The sequence below is a fragment of the Ovis canadensis genome, chromosome 5 (assembly GCF_042477335.2).
Source record: "Ovis canadensis isolate MfBH-ARS-UI-01 breed Bighorn chromosome 5, ARS-UI_OviCan_v2, whole genome shotgun sequence".
In the NCBI taxonomy this organism is placed as follows: domain Eukaryota; kingdom Metazoa; phylum Chordata; class Mammalia; order Artiodactyla; family Bovidae; genus Ovis; species Ovis canadensis.
Genome location: NC_091249.1, coordinates 72,146,909 through 72,174,762, shown reverse-complemented (window position 1 = coordinate 72,174,762; position 27,854 = coordinate 72,146,909). Strand labels below are relative to the sequence as shown.

At 38.4% G+C, this 27,854-nt stretch overlaps 1 protein-coding gene across 2 annotated transcripts in view; it reads right to left on the bottom strand.

Moving 5' to 3' along the window:
• Positions 1-12,277: 12,277 nt before the first annotated feature.
• The window catches only part of SPINK5 (serine peptidase inhibitor Kazal type 5), an 88,208-nt gene continuing 72,631 nt past the window's right edge, over positions 12,278-27,854 (bottom strand). For both annotated transcript variants that reach the window (XM_069592361.1, XM_069592362.1), the window contains exons 34-36: positions 21,748-21,878; positions 19,563-19,641; positions 12,278-12,594 (exon numbers count right to left, since the gene is read on the bottom strand). In XM_069592361.1, the coding sequence (XP_069448462.1) occupies positions 12,586-12,594; positions 19,563-19,641; positions 21,748-21,878 (219 nt within the window). In that variant the 3' untranslated portion in view covers positions 12,278-12,585. The remainder of the gene's footprint in view (positions 12,595-19,562; positions 19,642-21,747; positions 21,879-27,854) is intronic.

The following is a 27,854-nucleotide window of genomic DNA, read 5'->3' as shown; positions in this document are numbered from 1 at the left end:
TCTTACTATCTTCCAGTAATGACTATATTTGTTTTATTTTTTTAAGATATGTTTCTCTCATTCATACTTTCCATTTTCCAATAGTACCTCATTTCTCTCCAAATTCTACAGTTTTCAGTTCAGTTCAGTTCAGTCGCTCAGTCGTGTCCAACTCTTTGCGACCCCATGAATCGCAACACGCCAGGTCTCCCTGTCCATCACCAACTCCCGGAGTTCACTCAGACTCATGTCCATCGAATCAGTGATGCCATCCAGCCATCTCATCTTCTGTCATCCCCTTCTCCTCCTGCCCCCAGTCCCTCCCAGCATCAGACTCTTTTCCAATGAGTCAACTCTTTGCATGAAGTGGCCAGAGTACTGGAGTTTCAGCTTTAGCATTATTCCTTCCAAAGAAATCCCAGTGCTGATCTTCAGAATGGACTGGTTGGATCTCCTTGCAGCCCAAGGGACTCTCAAGAGTCTTCTCCAACACCACAGTTCAAACGCACCAATTCTTCGGCGCTCAGCTTTCTTCACAGTCCAACTCTCATATCCATACATGACTACTGGAAAAACCATAGCCTTGACTAGACAGACCCTTGTTGGCAAAGTAATGTCTCTGCTTTTGAATATGCTATCTAGGTTGGTTCATAACTTTTCTTCCAAGGAGTAAGCGTCTTTTAATTTCATGGCTACAGTCACCATCTGTAGTGATTTTGGAGCCCAAAAACATAAAGTCTGACACAGTTTCCACTGTTTTCCCATCTATTTCCCATGAAGTGATGGGACTGGATGCCATGATCCTCGATTTCTGAATGTTGAGCTTTAAGCCAGCTTTTTCACTCTCCACTTTCAGTTTCATCAAGAGGCTTTTTAGTTCCTCTTCACTTTCTGCCGTAAGGGTGGTGTCATCTGCATATGTGAGGTTATTGATATTTCTCTTGGAAAACTTGATTCCAACTTGTGTTTCTTCCAGTCCAGCGTTTCTCATGATGTACTCTGCATATACGTTAAATACGCAGGGTGACAATATACAGCCTTGACGTACTCCTTTTCCTATTTGGAGCCAGTCTGTTGCTCCATGTCCAGTTCTAACTGTTGCTTCCTGACCTGCATACCGATTTCTCAAGAGGCAGGTCAGGTGGTCTGGTATTCCCATCTCTCTCAGAATTTTCCACAGTTTATTGTGATCCACTCAGTCAAAGGCTTTGGCATAGTCCATAAAGCAGAAATAAATGTTTTTCTGGAACTTTCTTGCTTTTTCCATGATCCAGCAGATGTTGGCAATTTGAATTCTGGTTCCTCTGCCTTTTCTAAAACCAGCTTGAACATCTGGAAGTTCACGGTTCACTTATGGATTTATTGTAAAAATCTGACTACTTACAGTTTACATATATTTCAAGGCTTCATCAACATTTGAAATATGTATACCACAATGAAGTGCAACCCAGAAGGTTTTCTGAATGGGGTAAATGGACATCTTTCCAGGTTATAGTGAAACATCTGTTCAGAGGGACCGTGTTCTAAGTAGGTAACAGAAAGAAGAACAAAGACTCACAGGATGTGAGAATTGGTGAGTCCCAGAACAAACAACTGGATCCATGGTCTTCAGACTTTCTGTTGTTTGGTCACTAAATTGTGTCCGACTCTTTGTGGCCCCTGGAGTGCAGCACACCAGTCTTCCCTATCCTTCACCCTCTCCCAGAGTTCGCTCAAGCTCATGTCCATTGAGGCCGTGATCTCAGCCATCTCATCCTCTGTCACCCGCTTCTCCTCCTGCCCTCCATCTTTTTCAGCATCAGGATCTTTTCCAGTGAGTTGGTTCTTTGCATCAGGTGGCCAAAGTATTGGAGCTACAGCTTCAGCATCAGTCCTTCCAATGAATATTCAGGACTGATTTCCTTTAGGATTGACTGGTTTGATCTCCTTGCAGTCCGAGGGACTCTCAAGAGTCTTCTCCAACATCACAGTTCAAAAGCATCAATTCTTTGGTGCTCAGTCTTCTTTATGGTCCAACTCTCACATCTGTACATGACTACTGGAAAAATCATAGCTTTGACCGTGTGGACCTTTTTTGGCAAAGTGATGTCTCTGCTTTTTAATATGCTGTCTATGTTTGTCATTTTTGTTATTGTTGTCAAATTTAAAAAGGGAACTTTTTCCACACTCAAATGGACTTTTATGAGGCAAATGATAAAGAAGCAGATTTTTTTTTTTTTAAAAAAAGCTAACTTAAATGGAAGCAATATAGGGCTCAAGAGTGCTTGCATTTGTACTATGCACTTCAAGGCTCCATGGAAATCAATTTGGAAAAGAAAAGAAGCAAGTGAGGCTCTGAGAGGAAGAGTACCATGATGAGGCCATTCAGTGAATTAGATCACCTGATTAGAGTACAGGATTCTTCCTACTACTTCGTGCCTTCTCACAAGCACACAGCTCTAAGTCAACATGTCTGGCCTGACTTACTTTCCCAAATAAGGTGAGGGAAGATTTGCTACCTGGGTCCTAGACTCAGCTCTCTACTGTTTCCTGAGGAGTGCCTTCTGGGCATCCTATAGGATCTTCCAGGTCAACTTGCTCCCCCAAAACCTTGCTGCTTAATCTCACTTTTAGGCTTTTCTCCAGTTTCACTGTGCTGTCACACAGCAGTAGTAACCCTACTCAGGGAAATTTAGGAGTCTTCATATCCTGTCTAATTTTCACACCATCTAATCTCTCAACAATTAGGTTTTAATTTGTGTATGTGCTTTCCTCTCCATGAAGTTTTTTTTTTCAACTTTGTTTCATTGATTCCTTTAAATCCAGAGTTTAAGAAGAATGACCTTTATCTCTCTCTCTCATGTTCTTCTCTTTCTGGAAATCTTCATAGAAAAAATGAATCTGCTCAAACTAATAAGACTCCATTTCTCTTTCTTCCTTTATCTATTCAGTAACTAAGGATTTAAAAATAGTATGTAGAATTACACTAAACTCAACATCCTCATAATACATTGCCCATATCAAAAAACCCATCAGTAAATCCGCACCTATTTCTATTACGAGTTCCTTAACAGGCACAAGTTTTTGTTTCAAAACTGCTAGGTTGGCTGTGATTCTGAGGTAGCCAGGCCTTGATGCAGACATGCACTGCATGTGAATTCCTAGCAATCCCCAACATGGTTCCACAGAGTAGGTGTCAGTTCTGATTAGTATATGTAGATATATAATACTATCTTTTTCTGTAAATAAAATTACAGAATTCTGAGCTCTTCATTCTGCTTGGATTTGAGTAGATTTAGTCTCATTCATTATTGGAGTTTGTGAGGATCTGAAATGCATAAGCAGTGCATGGGAAATGCGAGCAGGCCCTCTTATCTCTGGGCAGGCATGGTTGCCACCTGCATCTCAGCCGTACATGCCAGCCTTAAATGGCTCCCTTCACTGAGGCAGCTCCCTATTCCATGCCACACAGGAGACAGGGTGATTTTTGACTGAGATTGAGAAACGCCTGAGTCTAGGGTTTAGCAGATCCTTTGTATAGGCAGGCACTCAGCAGTCTCTTGCCTCTTCAGGAAGCAGCCAGCAGCAGTCTCGGTCAGTGTTAGAACTGAATCCTTTTGATTTCTCTTGAAAATTTAATTTCTTCTGTTTTTGTGTTCCTTTCTAAAGTACTCAAGCCACTAATGTTACCACCCAAATCTTGGCTTTCTCTGCCCTCTGATGCCAAATAAATAACACAGAGACAAAGTCTGGAGGAAATAGAAAGGCCGTTTTGATCCTCAGCTGGCCTAGCGGAGAGAGAACGCAGCAGGCTGGTGCCTCAAGAACCATGGTTCTCCTCCTACCCTACCCTCACCTCCCCACATGGGGAATCTGAGGGGATCCTATAGATGGGGCTCCAAGTCTGGGGTAAGTGATAAAGAACAAAGCAGTGAGTCTTGCATGTTCATCCTACTGGGCCTACTTTCTGAAATGTGGAAAGCTACAAGGTCTGCTTGTATTCATTGTATTTATTACATTCATTGGAAGGACTGATGCTGAACCTGAAACTCCAATACTTTGGCCACCTGATGCGAAAAACTGATTCATTTGTAAAGACCCTGATGCTGAGAATGATTGAAGGCAGGAGGAGAAGGGGACAACAGAGGATGTGATGGTTGGATGGCATCACCAACTTAATTAATGGACATGAGTTTGAGTAGGCTATAGGAGTTGGTGATGGACAGGGAAGCCTGGTGTGCTGCAGTCCACGGGGTTGCAAAGAGGCAGAAAAGACTGAGCTACTGAACTGCTTGACAAGGTCTGCAAAGGGAGTGCCAGGAAGGAAAGCACCAGGTAGAGGATGTAATTTGCCTAGAGTTAAGGAGTGGTAGGTCTGAGATGTAATTAACATAGTGTCAGGTTAGTTTTGTGAAATAGAGACTACAGGTTAGTAACAGTTAAAGTAAAACTTAAAAAAAAATTTTCAATAGGGCAGTCAAGAAAAAAGCATTCTTAGTGAAATTTTCATACTTTGTGTTGGCATTGCCTACTGTGCTTATAATATCTTGTCTTTGTTATATAATGTCAATTTTTCAATAATATTTTTACCTCATCCTATGATTTTTCTTCAAGGTCAATCATGAATATTTAATGAGAATATACTTTCAGTCACGGTGAAAATAAAGCAGCATTTTACTAAACAAATTTTTTTCTTTTAAATAACTAAAAGAAAAAAAATAAAACTAGGTGTTATTAACTCTTTCACACCCATTTACGTTTCTTCTTTAGTCTGGTCTTTGTTCCCTTTACTTTCCTTGTTCTCAGGAGAGGAAAAACTCCACTTCTATTTTTGCTGCAACACAAGGCGTAATACTTTACCTATTTTTATGTTTTTGTCCAGTTTATTTTCAAATACCCTCTAAGGCAAAAATTCATATCATTTTTTGCAAGCTTTGTGCTAGACGGTGAAGGAAAGATACAAAGAAAACTAGTTAATAGCTTTTAACTACTGCTTGAGTTGTTGATGCTGTGTTACTGTTTCTTATTTGACATACTGGCATTAAAATGACTGTATCACGATCCCGTTTTTCTTTAGAGTCTTATCTTGTGCTTCTAAGCAAGTGCTAATATCGGCGGGGGGTGGGAAGGGGAGGTTGGGGTGGGGAAAGAGCTCTACCAGAAATTCTTCAGTGGGCAATTGTAACTGGAGGTTATCCAACTGCCTACATATCTTCTGAGCGCCTGGCACAGAGTCTGGGAAGAGACGGATGTGGCATTTCCTGCTTGATTCATCAATGCCTGTCTTGTGACCAGAGGCTGGGACTTGAGCAAATATCCTTTGCAAGCACAATTGTCAACAGCTCATTTTAGAGACTTCTGCAATGGAGTTTTGGCAACTTTTCTCACTTAAAATTTTAGGAGCAAAAAGAATTGAAATGAGAATATACTAGCTGGCAGTTTTCTGTTTCATTACTATTCCAAGCACTTCTTTTGTGTTAAGTCATTAGAATTTACTTTTCATTGTTAATTCTGTTCCTCTTGGCTAACAAATCTGCAAGTGTACTTTCTCCTGCCACATACCCCATAGATTTGTAATTCAAGTATTCCACCAATGAACAGAAGTGACATTTCTGTGGGTAATGAACAGTTTTCTAGGATCACTGGATATAAACGCCACCCTTTTGTCTGAAAACATAATCAGATGGATAGTTATTTTCATGAAAAGTGTAAAACTGTGGTTCATGAGGCCAGAGGGAGTGGTATAAGGGACATGAAATTAAAAACCATTTACTTGAATTTATATCTCATTTACTCCCATCTGGGTAAGCTCAGAAAATCACTTCCTCTCTTTTAGCTTTAAGATTCCTATATATTAACCATGCTGGATAAATCATGGGTAGTTTTATTCTAGCTCTGTCAATCTAGGAGTTTATCAACCTGAAATAAAATAATTGAGATTTTCTTTATCACTATGTAGCATATATTTAGCTGATTAAGAGCAGTTAATTAGTTGAAATTAAGGTTAATTATAACAATATACTTCATAGTTTATGTATTTATTTTTTTCTGGGCTCCTACTGTTTTTGTATTCCTCTTTAGCTACAGCCTTTTCTAATATTTCTGAGAAATACCTCCTGAATCTAGCCTTTGTCTGGGGAGGAGATATATTTTATAAGTTCGTATTTTCATTTAACTAGCTTGTTTCCAACCATCATTGCCAGTAGTTTTTTAAAAGAAAAGTCCTTGTAGGTATTGACAGTAACTAAGAGGCCTGTTCTAAATTTCCTTTTAAAACTCTAAACGAGTATAGCTTTATCCAACAACTTTAATAATAGCTCCAAGTTGAGTATCACAGTATGTATGAACTAGAAAGAGAAGCAAGAATATTAAACCATCTCTTCTTCTCTTAAAGCAGTCACAGTCTAGTCAGAGAGACAGACTTGTAAATAAGCAACTAGGAAACAGAGACAGCTGGTAATCTGGGTGTAGGGAGAAGAGGTTATGGGAGCACAAGAGAAGAATAATTAATTCACATTCAGAGGGGAAAGAAGTTGTGGAAGGTTTCTAGAAAAAAAAGCCGCACATTTAATGAGATGAGACTAAATTTATCCTTGAGTTTAAAGGAATGAACCTTATGAGATGGAAGGAAAAAGTGGGAGAAGGACCAGAGGTGAAGAAAGAGGATATGTTAGGAGGAGAGGACATATATAAATAAATCCCAGGAAATTATTCAAGGGTAGAAGGTAAAGAGGGTAATATAAGAGCTGAGACTAAAGATGTAGACAGAGGCCTTGCATCTCAGAGGGAGTTTGGTTATTCATCTTGGGGTCTAGAGAAATCACTTAAAGGTTTTATGCATAATACTACCAAATTTGGATTTCAGATCAGTACTCTGCAGGGAGATCATGTATAAAGTTGTTACAGTCAGTCATAAAAAGGATGATGGCTTAAACCAAAGAGTTAATAAATTTAGTGGTAACTGAATAGAGGGAAAAATGGAATAGGGGAGACAGTGCCTTGGTTTCAGGTTTGTCTTGCTTTACTGTGTTTTAGTGCACCCTGGGTGCTTAGTAGGAATTTTTCAAAAAACAAACACATTTTTTTAACTGGGGAATTAAGCAGATCTGTGTTTCAAAGAGGTCATTGGAAGATTTTTTTTAAAAAAAGAGAGGGCTGTAAGGGATGGCAACAAGCACGTCTGTTAGGCCATTGAAAAAGTCCACTGAAAAGATAGAAGGTCTAAAATTCATTAAATAAAAAAAGTTTAAAAGTAAATTGTCTTTAGGCTTGAAAGATATTTACAAAGACTGTAATAGGACAGAGTGTATAGAACAGCCTGGAGGAAGACAGCACATCATCCCTCAAAATAATCTGCAAGGAACTACCATCTTGTGAAAAGTCCCTCAAGGATGACTAACGTTTTATTAGATTTTTTTCCCTATGACTGATTTTCAGATGACCAAGTCTTTCTGTCTGTTCTCCCTTCATGCTTGAAGAGTGACTTATGATCATATATTATTTATATTGAACTTTAATTACAGTATTGGAAATAAAAAGGTATTTCTGTGCCAGGGAAAGAATAAGATGTCTTGTTATGCTCTTTACTATGAGGTAAACAAATATTATCCATTACTGGTAAAGATCACAGGGAGTGTTCTTTGAGGGTACATTCACTTCATTTACCATAATCTATGTTATATATGAGACTGGCCTTGGTCAAAGTCAACCAGCAAGGCCACAAAGAGTGTTGGATTGGGGTACAAATGTGAGTCTGACTATGTGCTTGTCTCAGTTTTAGGCACATATTAAAAGTTTAAATGTCAATATTTGTTACTTTTATTATTATTTTCATTGAATAAGAAGTGTGGTTTGTATGTAAATATATAGAAAGGAGCAAAGAGAAGACAACTACTAATAACTTACAAAGAAGGACAAGAGATTCCTTTTTTTAAAAAATAGAAATGTAGTTAATGTACAATATTGCATTAGTTTAGGGTATATAGCAAAGTGGCTTGGTTATCTATATAGACATATATTTTTCAGGCTATTTTTCATTATAGGTTACAGTAAGACATTGAATATAGTGCCCTGAAGTACAGTAAATCCTTGTTGCTTGTCTATTTTATGTAAAGTGTGTGTGTCTGTGTGTTCAGTTGCTCAGTCGTGTCTGACTCTGTGGTAGACTGTGGCCCCCCAGGCTCCTCATGGAATTTTTTAGGCAAGAATACTGGAGTGGGTTGCCATTTTCCTCCTCCAGGGGATCTTCCCAACCCAGGGGTTGAAACCCTGTCTCTTGCATCTCCTGCATTGGCAGGCAGATTCTTTACCACTGAGCCACCTGGGAAAGCCCTTATGTACAGTAGTGTGTATCTGTTAATCTTGTATCCTCATTTATCCCTCCACCCCTTCCTTTCACCTTTGGTAATTATAATTTTCTTTTCTGCCTGTTTCTGTTTTGTATGTAGATTTACTTACATTCTTTTTTAGACCTCACATACAAGTGATATCATATAATACTTTCTTTGTCTGACTTTACTTAGTATGATATTCTCTAGGGCCCTTCATGTTGCTGAAAATGGCAGTATATCATTCTTTTGTGGCTGAGTAATATTCTGTTGTATATATATATATAAGTTACGTCTTCTTAAACCAATCATCTGTTGATACATACTTAGGTTGCTTCTATGTGTTGGCAGTTGCAAAATAGTGCAGCTGTGAACATTGGGGGTGCATGTATCTTTTTGAATTAGCATTTTTGTCTTTTCTAGCCATATACCCAGGAGTGAAATTGCTGAATCATATGGTAGTTCTAGTTTTAGTTTTTAAGGAACCTGCATACTCTTCTCCGTAGTGGTTGAGCCAGTTTACATTCCCACCAACAGTGTACATACAGGTGTTCCCTTTTCTCCATATCCTTGCCAACATTTTTTGTTTGTATGCTTTTCAATAATAACCATTCTGGTCAGTGTGAGGTGATAATTCATCCTGATTTTGATTTGCATGTCCCTAATGATTAGTGATGTTGAACATCTTGTGCCTGTTGACCATCTGTGTGCCTTTGATAAAATGTCTGCTTAGATCTTCTGCCCGTCTTTTGATTGGGTTTGTTCTTTAATGAGATGTTTGTATATTTTGGAAACTCCTTGTCAGTCACAATATATCCAAATATATTCTCTTGTTCCCTAGGTGGTCTTTTTATTTTGTTGACATTACCTTTGCTGTGCAAAAACATTTAAGTTTAGTTATGTCCCATTTGTTTATTTTTTCCTTCTTTTCCTTGGGGGGCTGATGTAAGAAAATATTTCTATGATTTATGTCAGAAAATGTTTTGCCTATGTTATCCTCTAGGAATTTTATGGTGTTATATTTATGTCTTTAAACCATCGTGAGTTTGTTTTTGTGTATGGTATGAGGGAGCCTTCTAATGTCATTGATTTACATGTGGCTAAAGAGACTGATTCTTAACCATTACTGAGCTATAGCCCACAGGTCAAACTTGGCCCACCACCTGTTTTTGTAAATACAGGTTTATTGGAACACAGCTATGCATATGATCTTACATAATGTAAATTCATATATTTCTACAACAGCAGCATTGAGTGGCTGTGACAGAGATTGTATGTCTCACAAGGTCTGTCTGGCTCTTCAGAGGAAAAGTTTGTTGGCCTGTAGTCTACACAAGTGCCATCTGTACTTGTTTCTGAAGCCTTGAGAGAGAGAGGGAGACTTCAGGTGAGTTCCTTAAAGGACATAGAATGAGTTTGACGTTAGTAGTTCTCTGAAAACCTACATTCTGCAAATGAAATCTGAAATATCAGTTATAGAGAAATGCATCAGTCTGTGGTAGTGACAGGAAGAGATAATAGAAATAGTTTGGCTTTCTTTAGTTCCATTTCAGGATCATTTGTCACTTCCCGGTTTAGAAGTTTAGAGCTGGTTTGGGAAACCTCAGTGAGATGGGTCTGGTTTTCATTTGCCTCCCATATGGATATCAAGATATAATTCAAGAAACAACGCAGAAATTAGTTTACTTAATACTTAATGCAGCTATTTCCTTGTGACCATTTGGACACAGGTGACGTTTTATGTTTGCCTCCAGGTTGTGTCTTCAAAATAAACAGCTTTCACACATTCACATCCTTAACCCCAGTTCCGGAGCCTCCTTGGTCCCCATTCCATTCCTGACCTCTGTATCCCTGCTTCACCCTTGACTTTCACTGGGTCCTTAGGCCTTTCTCCATTCCTGTGTCTCATCCAGTTCGAGACTACCCTATCCTTCACCTCACAGTATCCCTGAGCCACACTCTTTCCCTGGAGCTCAATATGGTAGTCAAAGCTTGCTTAAGTCTTGAGTGTGCGATAACATAGTATTTTGTGCATGTAACCTTATAACCGTAATCACAATAATGATCAAAGCAGTACAAGGAATTTGCTATTTTTATCTCAATAAAATATTCATAGTGATATAATAAAGTATTTCTCAAACAATTGTATATCTTGGTCAAGAAAATAGTGTTTTGGGATTTCCCAGAAATAACCAGGAAAGAGATACAATATCATATGTTCTAGAATCTCGAAACCCATTCTGTATGTCCTGAAATTACCAAAGAAAATAGCAATGTTGTTTTCTCACTTTCCCCCCCCCCCAAAATGGCTCTGTGTTTTCATGCTTGAAAAATGATACATAAGCCTTCTTTCTTTTTTCTTAATGATATCATAGGAGAAAAAAAAACCCTAGGGAATGATTTATCTTCACTTTAGTTAAAAAGGACAAAGATCACAAAATTTTGCTATAATTGGCTTAGTGGCAACTTAGCTGAAAGAAAAAGGACAGCATAATAAATACAAAATTAACTTCCCAAATCCAGGTAAGCCAACTATTCCTGTCACAGCTCTAGAGCTAAGAACAGTTTGAGGCACAGTGGGTTCCCCATAGCTTCCTCCATCTACCATCTGAGCCACCAGGGAAGCCCAAGTCCTTGCATCAGGAAGATCCCCTGGAGAAGGGAATGGCAACCCACTCCAGTATTCTTGCCTGGAGAATCTGATGGATGGAGGAGCCTGGCAGGCTACAGTTCATGGGGTCGCACAGAGTCGGACACGACTGAGTGACACACACTTTTACTTTCCTCCATCTATAGTGTGTTCGGCATCAGCCCAGGATCTGCGTGGGAACAATAACTAGGTGCAAGCTGTAGCAAGAGTCTGAGCTTGGCAGTGTTTCAGCATTGAGGCGGGAGCTCACACATTGTTCTGTCCCACTCCTGTCTAGCGCTTACTTCTCTAGTGGTTTTCTCATGTGTAATAGGTAGCTTCCGGCTACATGTAGCTCTTGAGCACTTGAAATGTGTCTGGTCCAAATCGCAACATGCTGGAAGTTTAAAATATATACCAATATCAAAGACTTAGTAACAACAAGTTTATATTGATTATATTATGATTATAATATTATGTATGTATTTTGAAATGATAATAGTTTTGATATATTGGGCTACATAAAATATATTCCTAAAATTTATTTTACCCATTTCTTTTGTAGCTACTAGAAAATTTGAAATTACACGTGTAATTACTATTATATTTCTACTAGTCAGTGCTGCTCAGACTTGCATACATAGGTTACTCTTGTTGCATTAGTCTTCCCCAAGACTATGTATGGGTTCAAGGCTCTGATACAGGAAATTATCAAGAGGTAGCATGATTCAGTTCAGTTCAGTCGCTCAGTCATCTCTAACTCTTTGCAACCCCATGAATCACAGGACACCAGGCCTCCCTGTCCATCACCAACTCCCAGAGTTCACCCAAACCCATGTTCATCGAGTCGGTGATGCCATCCAGCCATCTCATCCTCTGTCGTCCCCTTCTCCTCCTGCCCCAAATCCTTCCCAGCATTAGGGTATTTTCCAATGAGTCAGCTCTTCGCATGAGGTGGCCAAAGTATTCGAGTTTCAGCTTCAACATCAGTCTTTCCAATGAACACCCAGGACTGATCTCCTTTAGGATGGACTGGTTGGATCTCCTTGCATGATTACTATGAGAAATTACTAATTTGTGTCCTTGGATGAGACCCAAGTAACTGAGATAGTTATGCTATCCATGGAAATACAAAAGCTAGATAGAGGAGCTGGTAAGGTAACAGTGAAGGTGAGGTTGAGTCATAGCTGGTTTTTGACTTTAGATAGCTGTTGGTTGCCTAGGAGGTGAGGTGCCTCCTCACTTCTCTTCTAAACATTTCTACCAAACTCTGAGAGCAACTAGAATTTGAGAAAAGGATTAAAGAAAAAAAAGGGTATAGTTAATTTTCTTCAAAAAAAAAAAAAGACAGTGACAAAAAAAATCCCAGAAATGGCATTCTGCTGGGTTTACTTTTATTGAACAAGCAGTTGAACAGACAGCATTGTGATCAGGAGGCTTCCACAGCACAAACTGGTTAAGATGTCTCTGTGCCCCTAGATCACAGAATCTAGGAGGAAAGAGATGGAATAGACTGAAAGTCAGTGAGTCCATTCCCCCAACAGTTCTGTATTGCTTTGAATAGTAAATAAGATGAGCTCTGGAGAATTCTTTGTATGTACAGATGGTGAAGGTAGGTAATTCAGAATTGGGGTGTACATTTTCCCTCATGGCTTTTTACCAACTTTTGCATCATTTGACCTAGACAAGAAGATGAAGGGGTTAGATGTTAGAAACTCAAAGACATTGTAGAAATACTGGCTATACATTTATTATTATAACATAGTCAAAGAAATCCATAGATTCCTGCATTCTGCCAAGAATACAGTATTTCAAATCACTTTCACATTTTATTTCATTGATTCAATGAGTAATTATTGAGTATCTAGTACATTTTACCTATTGAGGTAGATGCAAAAATGACCTCTGCTTTTGATTACTTGTGACCCTCATGATAATGAAAGAAGGAAGGTGTCATTCATATCTTTTCAAAAAAGGAAGAAATTGAGCTTCAGAGAAGTTCACTGACTTGTCAAGGTCTCGTATTTGGTCAGGACTTAAGTCTAATTCCTCTACCAATTAATGCTTTACTATTATAGTTTTAGGCCATAAGCATTTAATTAGCTGTCTTTGTGCCTGACTCATCCATGTATATTCTTAAAATCAACATTTAAAACATTAAGTCAGCATTTAAAGTTTTTAAAATGTAACTGCATCTTGTCTGCTGGTACTACCTGGAACACTAGCAGCATTATTATTACAAACTCAAACCTCCGTTTTAGTTCTCAGAAGGGGTGGAAAGCAGAGCAATTCCACAGGCCCAAGTCTCTTGGTGGTGAAAGTTGTTCAGTCCATAGAACTCTCCAGGCCAGAATACAGGAGTGGGTAGCCTCCTTTGATTTGAGTTGGCAACTTATGGTCTTGAATCCTTGAAAATCTTTGTCATGGAATTGAGAATAGTCATTTCTTCATCTCAAAATAGTATTGATATTTTTCTTAGTATAGGAATTTCCAGTGTAGCTAATCTTTATTTAGTTCAGATAATGCCTTTTGTAGAGCCCTCGGTTTTCAGAATCTCCTGACAACTAAAGGATGGTGGCAGACCACAAGAAATGAAATCAGGTCTACAGTGGACCCAGAACTTAATTCTAATGAACTTGTGGTAAACGGCAGGACTTCTCCCAGGCTGATTTTCTTTAAAATGGGAAAGATAATGATCCCTGCTCTAAATACAGATCTACTATGGGGATGCGAAAGGAGAGAGCACAGGGAACTCTCTAAAGAGTTAGATAAATCTTAGAAGTTACCGTATAATGAAAACTATTTCTTAGAATAGGGAGTAAAAGTTGGGTTTTCAGTCTGTTTTTCCAGGAAAGTTGTGACTGTCAGGTCTTTTATTCATTCTTGGGATTCTAGACTCTCTTAGAGAATCATCTACTCATGAACTAGTTTCAGGCAATAAGTTTCAGCCTTTAGGATTTACACCCATAATAGTTATCAGAGCAATGCTGGGCCATGACCCACCCATACCACCTTGGTGTATCCAAGATCACATAACAATCATACAGCCGGAACTGAGTCCATGCCCAGGATACCTCTTGTTCTAAAGATTTGTTCCATCAGATAAAACTGTAAGTAATATCCATTATATAACTCCAGTGGAAAGAAAACACCCTCATATGAAAGGAAGGAACTTACAAAACGTTTTGTTCTTATCTCTGGCAAGATACGTCATTATTTGAATAAAAACATCTTAGTATTATTTTATGGCAAATTCCTCATAAAGTAGTTTTCATCAAGTTGTCTACGTGAGATTACAGCAAGGCATGGTCTAAGGTGTGGTCTGTAGGACTTGCATAAAGATTATTTTTACCTTCCTGTTTTGAGATATATGTGACCAGATGTGTTTGTAAGATGGGGAGACAGTATATTCTGGCAATAAAATGAGAAGCAAACCACTAACAGTTTATACGTAGTAAGATAGCAAACACCATAGAGGGACTAGGGCAAAAGTTTAAAACCTCTCTTTGTACATGTGTAAAGACCCAGAGTAGATAAATGACTTTTTTAACCCAGAAGAAGAAACAGCAAAGGTCTCTTCATTTCGTTCCAGTCCCCTGCCTTCCAGCTGTCAGTGTAAAAGCAGAAACACCTAGCTTACAGCACTTTTGTTTTTCCACTTTCCCATATCAGTGCTTACTGAGCAGTTCTTTTGAATATGGTCTCATCTAGTGTTGCTTGAGATCCTCAAATGTGGTAGCATCATTTTTAATTCCGTTATTGCCAAATGCTTAAAAGTATTTACTAAAAATTTTTAGTAACTCAGTGAGAACTTTGGTTTACATATTTATGTGATTTGCCAAAGGTCTCATACATGAAAAACACCAAAACTCCGAACTTACACTTATCTGGTAACAAAATTTTTCTCTTATTTGAAACTTCCTAATATTTTTACCCAAGTCAAATATCCTCTTGCTTGAGGAGGAGATTACGCAAACGCCATCATCAGGGACAGTGTTAAACTCAATACAGTAGTTCTCTTTACTCCCAAGGCATACATTCCAGGACCCTCAGTGGATGCCTGAGACCATAGATACACTATGTGTAAACTGAATCTCATATATATTGTTTTTCCCTATACCTACACAGCTATGATAAAGTTTAATTTATAAGTTAGGCATAGTAAGAGATTAACAACAATAAATCTAAAACAGAACATTATGTGAATGTAGTCCCCCCCCCTTCTCTCTCTAAATATCTTATTTCACTGTACCCACCCCTTTTGTGATGATACAATATGGTGCTTGTGTAATTGAGATGATGTGAAAGAGGGAGGTTTTGTGACATAGCATTAGGCTATCAGTGACTTTCTGAATACATCAGCCAGAGGATCATCTGCTTCAAGCAATCCTGTATCATCAAACTGTGATGGTGTGCTCGACTGGAAGTCAGGAGCTGATATCCATGGTTAGGAATCTTTGATAGCAAAAGGTTTTTTTGAGGAAAACTTTTGAAAGGATATTGTAGTTAGAAGTTGTTGCTCTTTCTAACTCAAAGTGTTGCTGCAAAAGTTGCAGTCCTTTGGTGATCATATGGGTGACTTTAATGCTGGCTTCCATTCAAGGATTATACTCTGTAATTTTGCCTTAATGTTTGTGCAGCTTGAAACACTGGCAAATTTTGCTAATGTTTACATTGCTGGCTCTGCTTCAGTTTCTTCTTTGTCTTCCTCTCCCTCTGTTGATGACTCAGTAAGTTCTTCTAGCTCCTCATTCTTGGATATTTGTCGATGTATCCAGTCTGTTCTTCCACTTCATCAAGCACATCAGAATATCCTTCTCCATCAACTTGTCTTGTCCTGTGAACGAATTTCCTAACTTCTCCATTAATCCCCAGGAAGCCTTTAAAATCATTCACAACTTCACTCCATTCATTTTTCCAGCAAGCATTTACACTTTCTGGTTCTAATTAATCCATTATAGCTTTGAGGAATGTTACAGTGTCAGCATGGCCTCTGGTCCCATCACTTCATGGGAAAAAGATGTGGAAACAGTGTCAGACTTCATGTCTTGGGGCTCCAAAATCACTGCAGATGGTGATTGCAGCCATGAAATTAAAAAAGATGCTTACTCCTTGGAAGGAAAGTTATGATCAACCTAGATAGCATATTCAAAAGCAGAGACATTACTTTCCTAACAAAGGTCCATCTAGTCAAGGCTATGGTTTTTCCATTGGTCATGTATGGATGTGAGAGTTGGACTGTGAAGAAAGCTGAGCGTCGAAGAATTGATGGTTTTGAACTGTGGTATTGGAGAAGACTCTTGAGAGTCCCTTGGACTGCAAGGAGATCCAACCAGTCCATTCTGGATGAGATCAGCCCTGGGATTTCTTTGGAAGGAATGATGCTAAAGCTGAAACTCCAGTACTCTGGCCACCTCATGAGAAGAGTTGACTCATTGGAAAAGACTCTGATGCTGGGAGGGATTGGGGGCAGGAGGAGAAGGGGATGACAGAGGATGAGATGGCTGGATGGCATCACCGACTCAATGGACGTGAGTTTGAGTGAACTCTGGGAGTTGGTGATGGACAGGGAGGCTGGTGTGCTGCGATTCATGGGGTCGCAAAGAGTCGGCCATGACTGAGCGACTGAACTGAACTGAACCGTGTCGGCAATAGTGAATGATTTCCAGCAGTGTTTTTTGTCCAAATGAGGGTCTGCATCAATTGCTGATCAAATGTAATTAAACACCAGGCAGGTGTATGTGACTTTGACAAACTGAACAATGCTCTGATCAACGGGCTGAAGCAATAAGATTGTATTCAGAGGCAAAAATACAATCTCAGTGTTTTTATTTTCACAGAAGATAGATTCAGGATATCCAAGTGCATTGTCTTTTATTAGTAGTACTTTAAATTCCAATCTTTCTCTTTCAAATATTTTTCACTTCTGGGATGGAGCACTGGTGTTACTATTCCATAAATAAGATGACTGTGCCCCACGCTTTCTGATTTTGTTACCAGAACATGGGCAGTTAATATTTGTTCTTCAGAGCAGGTGGGTTATTTGCTCTTCACACTTTGCCGGGCTTAATCCCCTGTGGCATTACTACATAGTAGCAGAGTTTATCTGTCCTTCCCTACTTTTCTGACTTGGTGCCTCCTTTGTGCTTCTGCAAATGCGGGTTCTATTGGATATTTCTTTTCAGAGGAGCCCAGTCTCATTGTAATTGAAGACGTGCTTTGAATGATAGTCTTTCTCTTTAATCAACCTTTCAACTCTGCTAGAAATGTGGCAGCAGCTTCTTCATGGAAGATGCATCCACTCCACTCATTTTTATATTTTTCAGTACAGAATCTGTGTAACCGTACTTTACTTATAGTAAATGGCTTGGTGTCACTAATTCAGGGGATTCCTTGCTGAAATCTCATTGTAGTCTTAATGCTTTTTGGCCAAACACCTTGTCACCAGTCAGAACTCATTTGCTGTTCATGTCTTCCATCCAATAAATATAATGCCTTTTCCATCTTAACTAAGCATTTATCACATAATGTGTCTTTGAAGGTGAAGGTGAAGTTGCTCAGTCGTGTCCGACTCTTTGCGACCCCATGGACTGTTACCTACTAGGCTTCTCTGTCCATGGGATTCTCCGGGCAAGAATACTGGAGTGGATTGCCATTTCCTTCTCCAAGGGATCTTCCCAACCCAGGGATCGAACCCAGGTCTCCCGCATTGAAGGCAGATGCCTTAACCTCTGAGCCTAACTTTTGCCATTTGAGATGGAACAGCAAAACTAAAATAAATTTCTTTCTCCTTCTTTACAATTTCATGGATAGAAGACTCATTTTTACAAAAGACCTGAGCAACCTCAGCACATGATTTTTTTCTTTCCTTATTGAGAACTTCCACTTTGCACATAAAGGAACTCTTCGGCTTCTCTTTGGCATATACAAATTGCCAGTGTCACTACCCTTGCCCTCTGAGGGGCATTATTTAGCAAAATAAGGGTCTCTGGAACAAAAGATGGTGATATCAAAAGAGTTGATCTGATAACCTAGATAGCTACTAAGTGACTTGGAGATAGGATGTGCTGGACAAAGGATGATTTACCTCCTGGGTGAGATGGAGCAGGACAGTGCAGGATTTCATCATGCTACTCAGAACAGCAAATGATTAAAAACTTATGAATTATTTATTTTTGGAGTTTCCCATTTAGTATTTGTGAACTTTGGGTAACTAAAACTATGGAAAACAAAACCTCGAATAAGGTGAGATTACCATAAGGTATGTCAAAACATCCTTCAGTTCAGTCACTTAGTCATGTCCAACTCTGCAACCCCATGGATTGCAGCACGCCAGGCTTCCCTGTCCATCACCAACTCCCAGGAGCTTGCTCAAACTCATTTCCATCAAGTTGGTGGTGCCATCCAACCATCTCATCCTCTTCTCCTTCTGCCTTCAATCTTTCCCAGCATCAGAGTCTTTTCAAATGAGTCAGTTCCTCACATCAGGTGGCCAAAGTATTGGAGTTTCAGCTTCAGCATCAGTCTTTCCAATGAATATTCAGGACTGACTTCCTTTGGGATGGACTGTTTGGATCTCCTTGCAGTCCAAGGGACTCTCAAGCATCTTCTCTAGCACCACGGTTCGAAAGTATCAATTCTTCTGTGCTCAGTTTACTTTATGGTCCAACTCTGACATCTCTACATGACTACTGGAAAAACCATAGCTTTGACTAGATGGACCTTTGTTGACAAAGTAATGTCTCTGCTTTTTAATATACTGTCTAAGTTGGTCATTGGAGAAGGAAATGGCAACCCACTCCGGTATTCTTCCTGGAGAATCCCAGGGATGGAGGAGCCTGGTGGGCTGCCATCTATGGGATCGCACAGAGTTGGACATGACTGAAGCAGCTTAGCAGCAGCAGCTAGGTTGGTCATAGCTTTTCTTCCAAGGAGCAAGCGTCTTTTGATTTCATGGCTGCAGTCACCATCTGCAGTGGTTTTGGAGCCCAAGGAAATAAAGTTTGCCACTGTTTCCATTGTTTCCCCATCTATTTGCCATGAAGTGATGGGACCAGATGTCATGATCTTAATTTTCTGAATGTTGAGTTTCAAACCAGCTTTTTCACTTTACTCTTTCAGTTTCATCAAGAGGCTGTTCAGTTCCTCTTCTCTTTCTGCCGTAAGGGTGATGTCATCTGCATATCTGAGGTTATTGATATTTCTCCTGACAATCTTGATTCCAGAAACATCCTTATAGGGACTTAAATGAAAAGGTCATGTTTTCATGTTGGGGAACAGTTTAATGCAAAGTACAAGGATGGAAAGTTTAAGTCTGCTTCTATCCCTGTCTGACCTCTTTTGGCCTCTGTATCATAGTTCACAGAAAATAAAAGCTACTCTAAAGAAGTGTTGGTGGCAGTATGTACATTGCTCATAAACAGTCTGTTATCAATCCCAGTAAACTATAAGCATTTAGAAATGTTAACTACTGTATTTTTATTGCCACACATTTCAGTAATTAATTATCTTCACAATGAAGATAATTCTGGAGTTACCTGACCTACTATCATCTCCCTGGCCAGAGAAACATCCATCACTTAATACAAGAGAACAGCAGCCGAACCACCTGGTTCTAAGACTGTGATTCTGAAGGCCAGAGTACTCACGTCAAGAGGTATTGTTTCTTGGATGCTATTCTCCTCACACCTTCCTTTACTGCGTATGTGTGTATTCGTTTGGCGTATTCTAAAACGGAACAGGAAGTTTCAAAGCTGGGAAAACTCACAGTTATAATGAAAACAAAACAAAATACAACCAAGCATCAATATGAATGACATTTGGGCATCAAATCAGAACTGAAATCAGGGGTAGGAACTGGTATCCATTTTCTAGTAGGCATCATTCAGGTTTATTCTCCCTCTTCTGATTTAGCTCCAGATTTATGCCCCAGGCCTGGATCTATTTCATCATATTTCATTCTCCCATACACTATATATTCATGGAATTGTTGAATGTTAGAAATAAACATCATCTAACACAAAAGCCATTATTTTATAGATGAGAAAACTGGATCCCAAAGAGGAGTTTGACTTTATTTGATATCTATAATATGACTTGGGGATTATAAAATAGGATACATTTTACAAAATAACTTTTACATAAATATATATAAATTATGTATCTATGTTATAAAACATAACTATATGGTCATTGTGAATTTTATACTTGGAAAGAATCTTAAGATATATGAATTTTAATGCCTTTCTCATAAGAAATAAGAAATATTATATAGCAAACATCTACTTGTCTGCTTTGGTGATAGGAGACTAACTGTCTATCAGGACAGTTCATCTGGTCTTTGAACATTGCAAAAATTGAAATTTCTTCCCTCTAGCTTCTTCTAAGACCTCAGAAACCAGTAATGTTCCATCTTGCCTGGGACAGCCTAAATCTTCTCTTTATAACATGTGCTCTCAGTTCTTTAGCTAAACAATCCATCTTGAGGCATCCTTTATCAGTAATTTTATCATGGGCATTTCTGTAATTTCTGAAGTTCCTTTGAATAAAGTATAACTTATTATAGGTTTAAACAGTTGATGGAATGTTTGCAGAGCATTGGTTGGACAATTTAGGGCCTGGCATTTACAGTAAGGAGAAATGGAAGGATTTCTGGGACGGAATAAGACACATATTGTAACAGATTCATGAATGGTTTTACTCATTTCTTAAATGTTTAAGACATTTAAGAATTAAGATTCCTTAGTTATTAAAACTGTCTAATATCCATGGATGGACTTCAAGGGATTTATGTGCCCACAGATATTATGCATACAGATTTTTAATGTTTCATCATTTTTTCTTTTGTAGAAAGAGGTAACTTTCTCCATATTATCAAGGGAATCTTTGATCCCCTTTTGTTTACCTTTGATATAATAATAGTGTAGTAGACAGAAAAGCAAACTGTATTTAAACCCAAATCAACAAGGTTACAATCCAGTCCGTTCTATTTCCAAAGCATTGTCATTTTAAACAGATTACCTGGACTCTGAGCCTCAGATTAACCTTCTATACAATGAAAATAATACCACCTCTATAGTAAGTAGTGAGGTCAGTGAAACAGAATATTAAAGTGTGTTACTTACAGATATAACACATAAAGCACTCATATTCAAATTTTAGTCTACATATATGAACTGTAGAATGTTTTTTATTTTGTGAGTTAGTTGATTTTAAAGAAATAAATATAATTTCAAATATCTTTCCAGAATTGAAAAGGAGGATATCAGGCTCATCTTCATATCCTGGGCCTTGTTTATAGTGTTCTAAGGAGGACAGGATGGACATACAGGGACTGCATGTTCCTGAGGTGGGATGTGGTAGAAAAGGCAAGATTTGCCACCATGCCCTTATTTAAAGCTGGTGGAATGAAGGCTGGAAACAGGTGGAGAATGGAGGGAAATCGGTGACTAAAAGCTAGTCATAAGGTTATTAGAGATTAGAGCCTGGGCTGACTCTGTATAGCAATGGTTCTCAACTTTTTTCTCTTGATACAAAGTATAGATGATGGTCACAATCCCATGAGTGAATATGGGCTTAGAGAAATTTTCTCTAATTATGTTGTAACCCCACCACTTTTTCCTTTCTCTTCCCCTCAGTAAAGTATATGAACAGTTTTATTAAAGGCATACTCATAGATATTCTCTATTTTATGCATGAACAAGATCATTCACAACATGTAAATTTTAAACTTCTATAATTAGTTGCAGTACCTTGCTTTCATATCAGTACTCTGCTGTGGGTCAACACTGTCGTCAAGAACCTCTACACTAGAAGATGGACTCGTATACTTACAGATTTTCATGGCAGAGCATGCAGGGATTGTTGTATGTCTGGCCATCATCACCACAGACAGGCTGTAAATTCTTTGGACAAAGGTAACCCATCCTGGGTAATATTCGGTAGTGTTTGCACATCTCAGAATTCTGAGCAAACAAAACATAAAGTAGATTTGCTCAATGGCACTTAAGAGATATGGACTTGGTGAAAACCTCTTGATTTCCTCAATCATGTGTGACTGAATAGTTAGTAAAGGAACTGTAACATAGGTTATACAAACTCATATATTCATTTCACATCACTGTTAGGTAACCTCCTGGGTTTAGCTTCTTTTTCACTAAGGAAGTAGCCAAACCAAGATACAAGGAAGAACAAAGCAATTAGAAAGCAGACATCCTACAAGATAGTTCTGTGCTTTGGAGAAGGTAATGGCACCCCACTCCAATACTCTTGCCTGCAAAATCCCGTGGATGGAGGAGCCTGGTGGGCTGCTGTCTACGGGGTCACATAGAGTCAGACATGACTGAAGCGACTTAGCAGCAGCAGCAGTGCTGTGTTTAGTCGCTTCAGTCATGTCTGACTCTTTGCGACCTGGACTGTAGCCCGCCAGGCTCTTCTGTCCATGGGGATTCTCCAGGCAAGAATATTGGAGGGGGTTGCCATGCCCTCCTCCAGGGAAATCTTCCCAACCCAGGGGTAGAACCCAGGTCTCCAGGTTTCCTGCATTGCAGGTGGATTCTTTACCATCCGAGCCACCTAGGCACAGATAAACTGAGGTATGCCCATAGGGAGAAAACTCCCATGCAGAAAATAATACCATTTTTTTTTTGTCCTTTTAAATGAAGACATTGGTTATATACACTCTAGAAAGGAAAGACTCAAAATAAATGCTAGGTAATCACATGGATGTTTGAGTTCCAGCTCTGCCACTAACTAAAGGAGTGATTTACCTGACTTCTTTGAGCCTTGGCTTCTCATCTGAAAAACATGAATAATAATAGCTCTTGCCTCATATTGTTGTTTGAGGGAATCAAATAAGATAATGCACTTATATGCATACATAATACAGTGTTTGGCACATACTAAGTGCTCAGTATATGATAGTTGTTAGTTTCCTAAGGTAAAAAAAACTACATAAATTTTTCACGTAGAAAAAGGAACATATTTGTTCTTAGTAGTTTTTTGGAATTGTGAGTTTCATGATGATGATGATAATAAATTTATTAATCTTAAAAGAAGCAGGAAAAAGGAAAAAACACAGAAATTTTAAAAATAGGATTTTGGAAGACAAACTTAGTGGTGTCAAAAATTACATTAAGTATTAGTAGGACTAACTACTCCAGATTAAGAACAGAGACTCTTAGTCTGGAGAAACAAAATGATTCAACTTATAATATTTAAAAGACGTATACTTTATATCTTTATATTTCAACTAATAGGGTGAACATGAAAGGATTGAAAATAGATATGTACAAAACTCACCACACAAAAGGTGATATATCTATATTAATATCACACAAAGTAGAATTTAGGATAAGAACTAATGTCAGATAAAAGAAGAGGATTTCTAATTATAAAATAATAGATTCCATAATTAACAATCTCAAACATTTATGTACCTACAGTAGAGTCTTAAGATAATGAGGCAAAAATTAGCTGAAAGGAAAAAAAGGCAAATTTATCAAACTTTATGTTTATATTTAACATACTTCTTTTCGTAATTAGTACCACAGACACAAATATCAAAATATGTATTTGTAAAACAATATAATCAGCTTTTCCTCAATGATATTTGTAGATCTCTATATCCAACAACTGCAGACTACACATTCTTCTTAAGTATGCATGAAATTGTTGCCAAAATAGACCACATTCTGGGCCATTAAGCCAGTATTGATAAATTTGAAAACTGAAGTCATAAAATGCAAGTTTTAGGATCACAGTGAAATAATATTAGTAATATATATGATAGCTATGAAGCTACTAGGTATTTAGAAGTTATGCAACATACTTCTAAATAAATCATGACTCTAAAGTAATCATAATGGAATATAGAAATGTTTTGAACTGAATGAAAATAAAAGATACTCAGTTAATTCAGTGAAGGAAAGTTTTAGGTAGATATGTAAACAGAAAAAAATCTTAAAATCAATCTAAATTTCCATTTCAAGAAGCTAGCAAATAATAGGCAAAATAAGCTCAAAGAAAATGAATAAATTTATGAAATAGAAAACAGAAGGCCAAATGGTTGTTTGAAAAGATTAATAAATTGATAAACTATTTGCAAAATTGACAAAAGTCAAGAAACACACATTACCAATATTAAAAAGTGGTGCCTTATATATAGATAGTAAAAGGATAATGTGAAAATGTTATGAATAACTGAATGTCAATAAATTTGACAACTTAGGAAATTCCTGGAAACTAATTTCTGAAACAGACACTGAATAGATATTTAATAGTAGTATATCTATTGATAATCATTGCAGAGGTATAAAGAAGTATTTGCTAATTTGTATTCTAAAATAATTCAAACATCTAAAGGGACTGCTTTAGACTGAGGTGAATTCCATATTAATAGAGATATTCAGGGAGAGTTTAAACAAGCACCTTCTGTAAGTCACTGGCAAAGGTAGGACTGAACCAAGTACATCCTTAATATTTTTCAGGTATCTGCCACTCCAAGGCTGAAAACTACCAAAATAAAGGGTGATAAAGAAGCAACAAGCAGAATTATGCCTTTCTTTTCTTACATAGTACATCAACTCTGCACAAATTATCCACCTTCAAAATAGACCTAGGATTCAGCTACTTCTTATGACCTCCACTACTACCACCATAAGCCAGCCTCTCTGGTTAGTGCTGTGGCTAACTAGCTGTCCAGCTTTTGCTCTTGCCTTCCTGCAGTGTATTTTCAATATACCAGTTGCAGTATCCTTTTAAAACACAGATCGTGTTACTCCTCTTTTCAAAACCTTCATTCAGACTAATAGACAACATCCTTAAAATGGTCTACACAACCTTACATAACAGGGCCACCTGTTATTTTAATGATATCTTCCTGTATAACTCTGAGGTCACTCTGTGTCAGCTGTACTGGGCTTCTTGCTGTACTGTAAGCCCTGTCTCAAGGCTTTGCTGTTCCTCTTCCTGGAATGGTCTTCCCTTACTTACATGTATGAAATTAATCTCCCTAGGAGGTGCAAATGGCACCTTCTCAGGGAGCTCTTTTCTGTACAAGATACTTATAATTGTATCTCAGCATTTACTATGCCATTTTTCTATTGACTCACATCGTCTGTGATCTATGTTTTTCCAATATAAACTCCCTAAGTGTAGAGAGTTTTGTCTATTTTGTTTAAGGATATTGTTCACATAAGGCTTCTCTGGTGGCTCAGTGGTGAAGAATCCACCAACCAGTGCAGAAGCCTCAGGTTCAATCCCTGGGTCAGGAAGATCCCCTAGAGAAGGAAATGGCTACCCTCACTAGTATTCCTGCCTGAGAAATTCCATAGACAGAAGAGTTTGGCAGGCTACAGTCCATGGGTTGCAAAAGAGTCAGATACAACTTAGCGACTAAACCACCAGCACCACCATTTTAATCATACACATAGTAACGCTTGGAAAATAACAAGTGCTTGATAATTATTTGTAGCATGCATAAATGATGGCTAAATGACAAACTGAATAATGTTGTTCTCTTCTCCAAGAGAAAGCTCAGCCCAAAACCAGGTTACACAGGAATAAGCACGATGGGATTTCTGGTCTGCTGGTGATACATTATTTCTTGACCTAGGTGTCAGTATCACAGATGTGATCACTTTGTAATATTGACTTGTATACTTATGATAGTACACTTTTTCTTTATGACTATTATACTGCAGTAAAATGTTAAATAACAGATTTTATTATGATAGCCAAGATATACACACACAAACACACATAGAAACAATAGGATATTATTCAGACATGAGAAAGAAGAAAATCCTTTCTTTAATGACAACTTGGATGAACCCTAAGGATGCTATGCTAAGTTAAATAAGTCAGACAAAGAAAGACAAATACTGTACAATAAAGCCAATCGCATAGAGACAGAGAATAGAATGATGATTACTAGGGAACTGGAGAAAATAAGGAGATATTGGTCAAAGGATATAAATTTTTAGATACAACTTATGGCTCTCTAATATATGGTGTGATGATTATAGGCAATCAGTTCAGTTCACTCAACTCAGTTGTGTCCTATGGACTGCAGCATGCAGGGCCTCCCTGTCAATCATTATCTCCCAGAGTCTACTCAAACTCATGTCCACTGAGTCAGTGATGCCATCAAACCATCTCATCCTCTGTCATCCCCTTCTCCTCTTGCCCTCAGTCTTTCCCAGCATCAGGTCTTTTCTAATAAGTCAGCTCTTCACATCAGGTGGCCAAAGTATTGCAGTTTCAGCTTCAACATAAGTCCTTCCAAAGAACATTCAGGACTGTTTTTCTTTAGAATGGACTGGTTGGATCTCCTTGCAGTCCCTCCAACACCACCGTTCAAAAGCATCAATTCTTCGGTGCTCAGCCTTCTTTATAGTCCAACTCTCACATCCATACATGACTACTGGAAAAACCATAGCCTTGACTAGACGGACCTTAGTTGGCAAAGTAATGTCTCTGCTTTTTAATATGCTGTCTAGGTTGGTCATAACTTTCCTTCCGAGAAGTAAGTGCTTTTTTATTTCATGGCTGCAGTTACCATCTGCAGTGATTTTGGAGTCCCCAAAAATAAAGTCTGACACTTTCCCCATCTATTTACCATGAAGTGATGGGAACAGATGCCATGATCTTAGTTTTCTAAATGTTGAGCTTTAAGCCAATTTTTTCACTCTCCTCTTTCACTCTCATCAAGAGGCTCTTTACTTCTTCTTCACTTTCTGCCATAAGGGTGGTGTCATCTGCATATCTGAGGTTATTGATATTTCTCCCGCAATCTTGATTCCAGCTTGTGCTTCTTCCAGCCCAGCTTTTCTCATGATGTACTCTGCATAGAAATTAAATAAGCATGGTGACAATATATAGCCTTAACGTACTTCTTTTCTTATTTGGAGCCAGTCTGTTATTCCATGTCCAGTTCTAACTGTTGCTTCCTGACCTGTGTACAGATTTCTCAAGAGGCAGGTCAGGTGGTATGGGATTCCCATCTCTTTCGGAATATTCCACAGTTTATTGTGATCCACACAGTCAAAGGCTTTGGCATAGTCAATAATGCAGAAGTAGATGTTTTTCTGGAACTCTCTTGCTTTTTCCATGATCCAGGGAATGTTGGCAATTTGATCTCTGGTTCCTCTGCCTTTTCTAAAACCAGCTTGAACATCTGGAAGTTCACAGTTCACATATTGTTGAAGCCTGACTTGGAGAATTTTGAGCATTACTTTATTAGCATGTGAGATGAGTACAATTGTTTGGTAGATTGAGCATTCTTTGGCATTGCCTTTCTTTGGGATTGAAATGAAAACTGACCTTTTCCAGTCCTGTGGCCATTGCTGAGTTTTCCAAATTTGCTGGCATGTTGAGTACAGCACTTTCACAGCATCATCTTTTACAGTTTGAAATAGCTCAACTGGAATTCTGTCACCTCCACTAGCTTTGTTCATAGTGATGCTTTCTAAGGCCCACTTGACTTCACATTCCAGGATGTCTGGCTCTAGGTGAGTCATCACACCATCGCGATTCTCTGGGTCATGAAGCTCTTTTTTGTACAGTTCTTCTGTGTATTCTTGCCATCTCTTCTTAATATCTTCTGCTTCTGTTAGGCCCATACCATTTCTGTCCTTTTAGAGCCCATCTTTGCCTGAAATATTCCCTTGGTATTTCTAATTTTCTTGAAGAGATCTCTAGTCTTTCCAAGTCTATGGTTTTTCTCTATTTCTTTGCATTGATCTCTGAAGAAGGCTTTCTTATCTCTTCTTGCTATTCTTTGGAATTCTGCATTCAGATGCTTATATCTTTCCTTTTCTCCTTTGCTTTTTGCTTCTCTTCTTTTCCCAGCTATTTGTAAGGCCTCCTCAGACAGCCATTTTGCTTTTTCGCATTTCTTTTTTTGGGGGGATGATCTTGCTCCCTGTCTCCTGTACAAT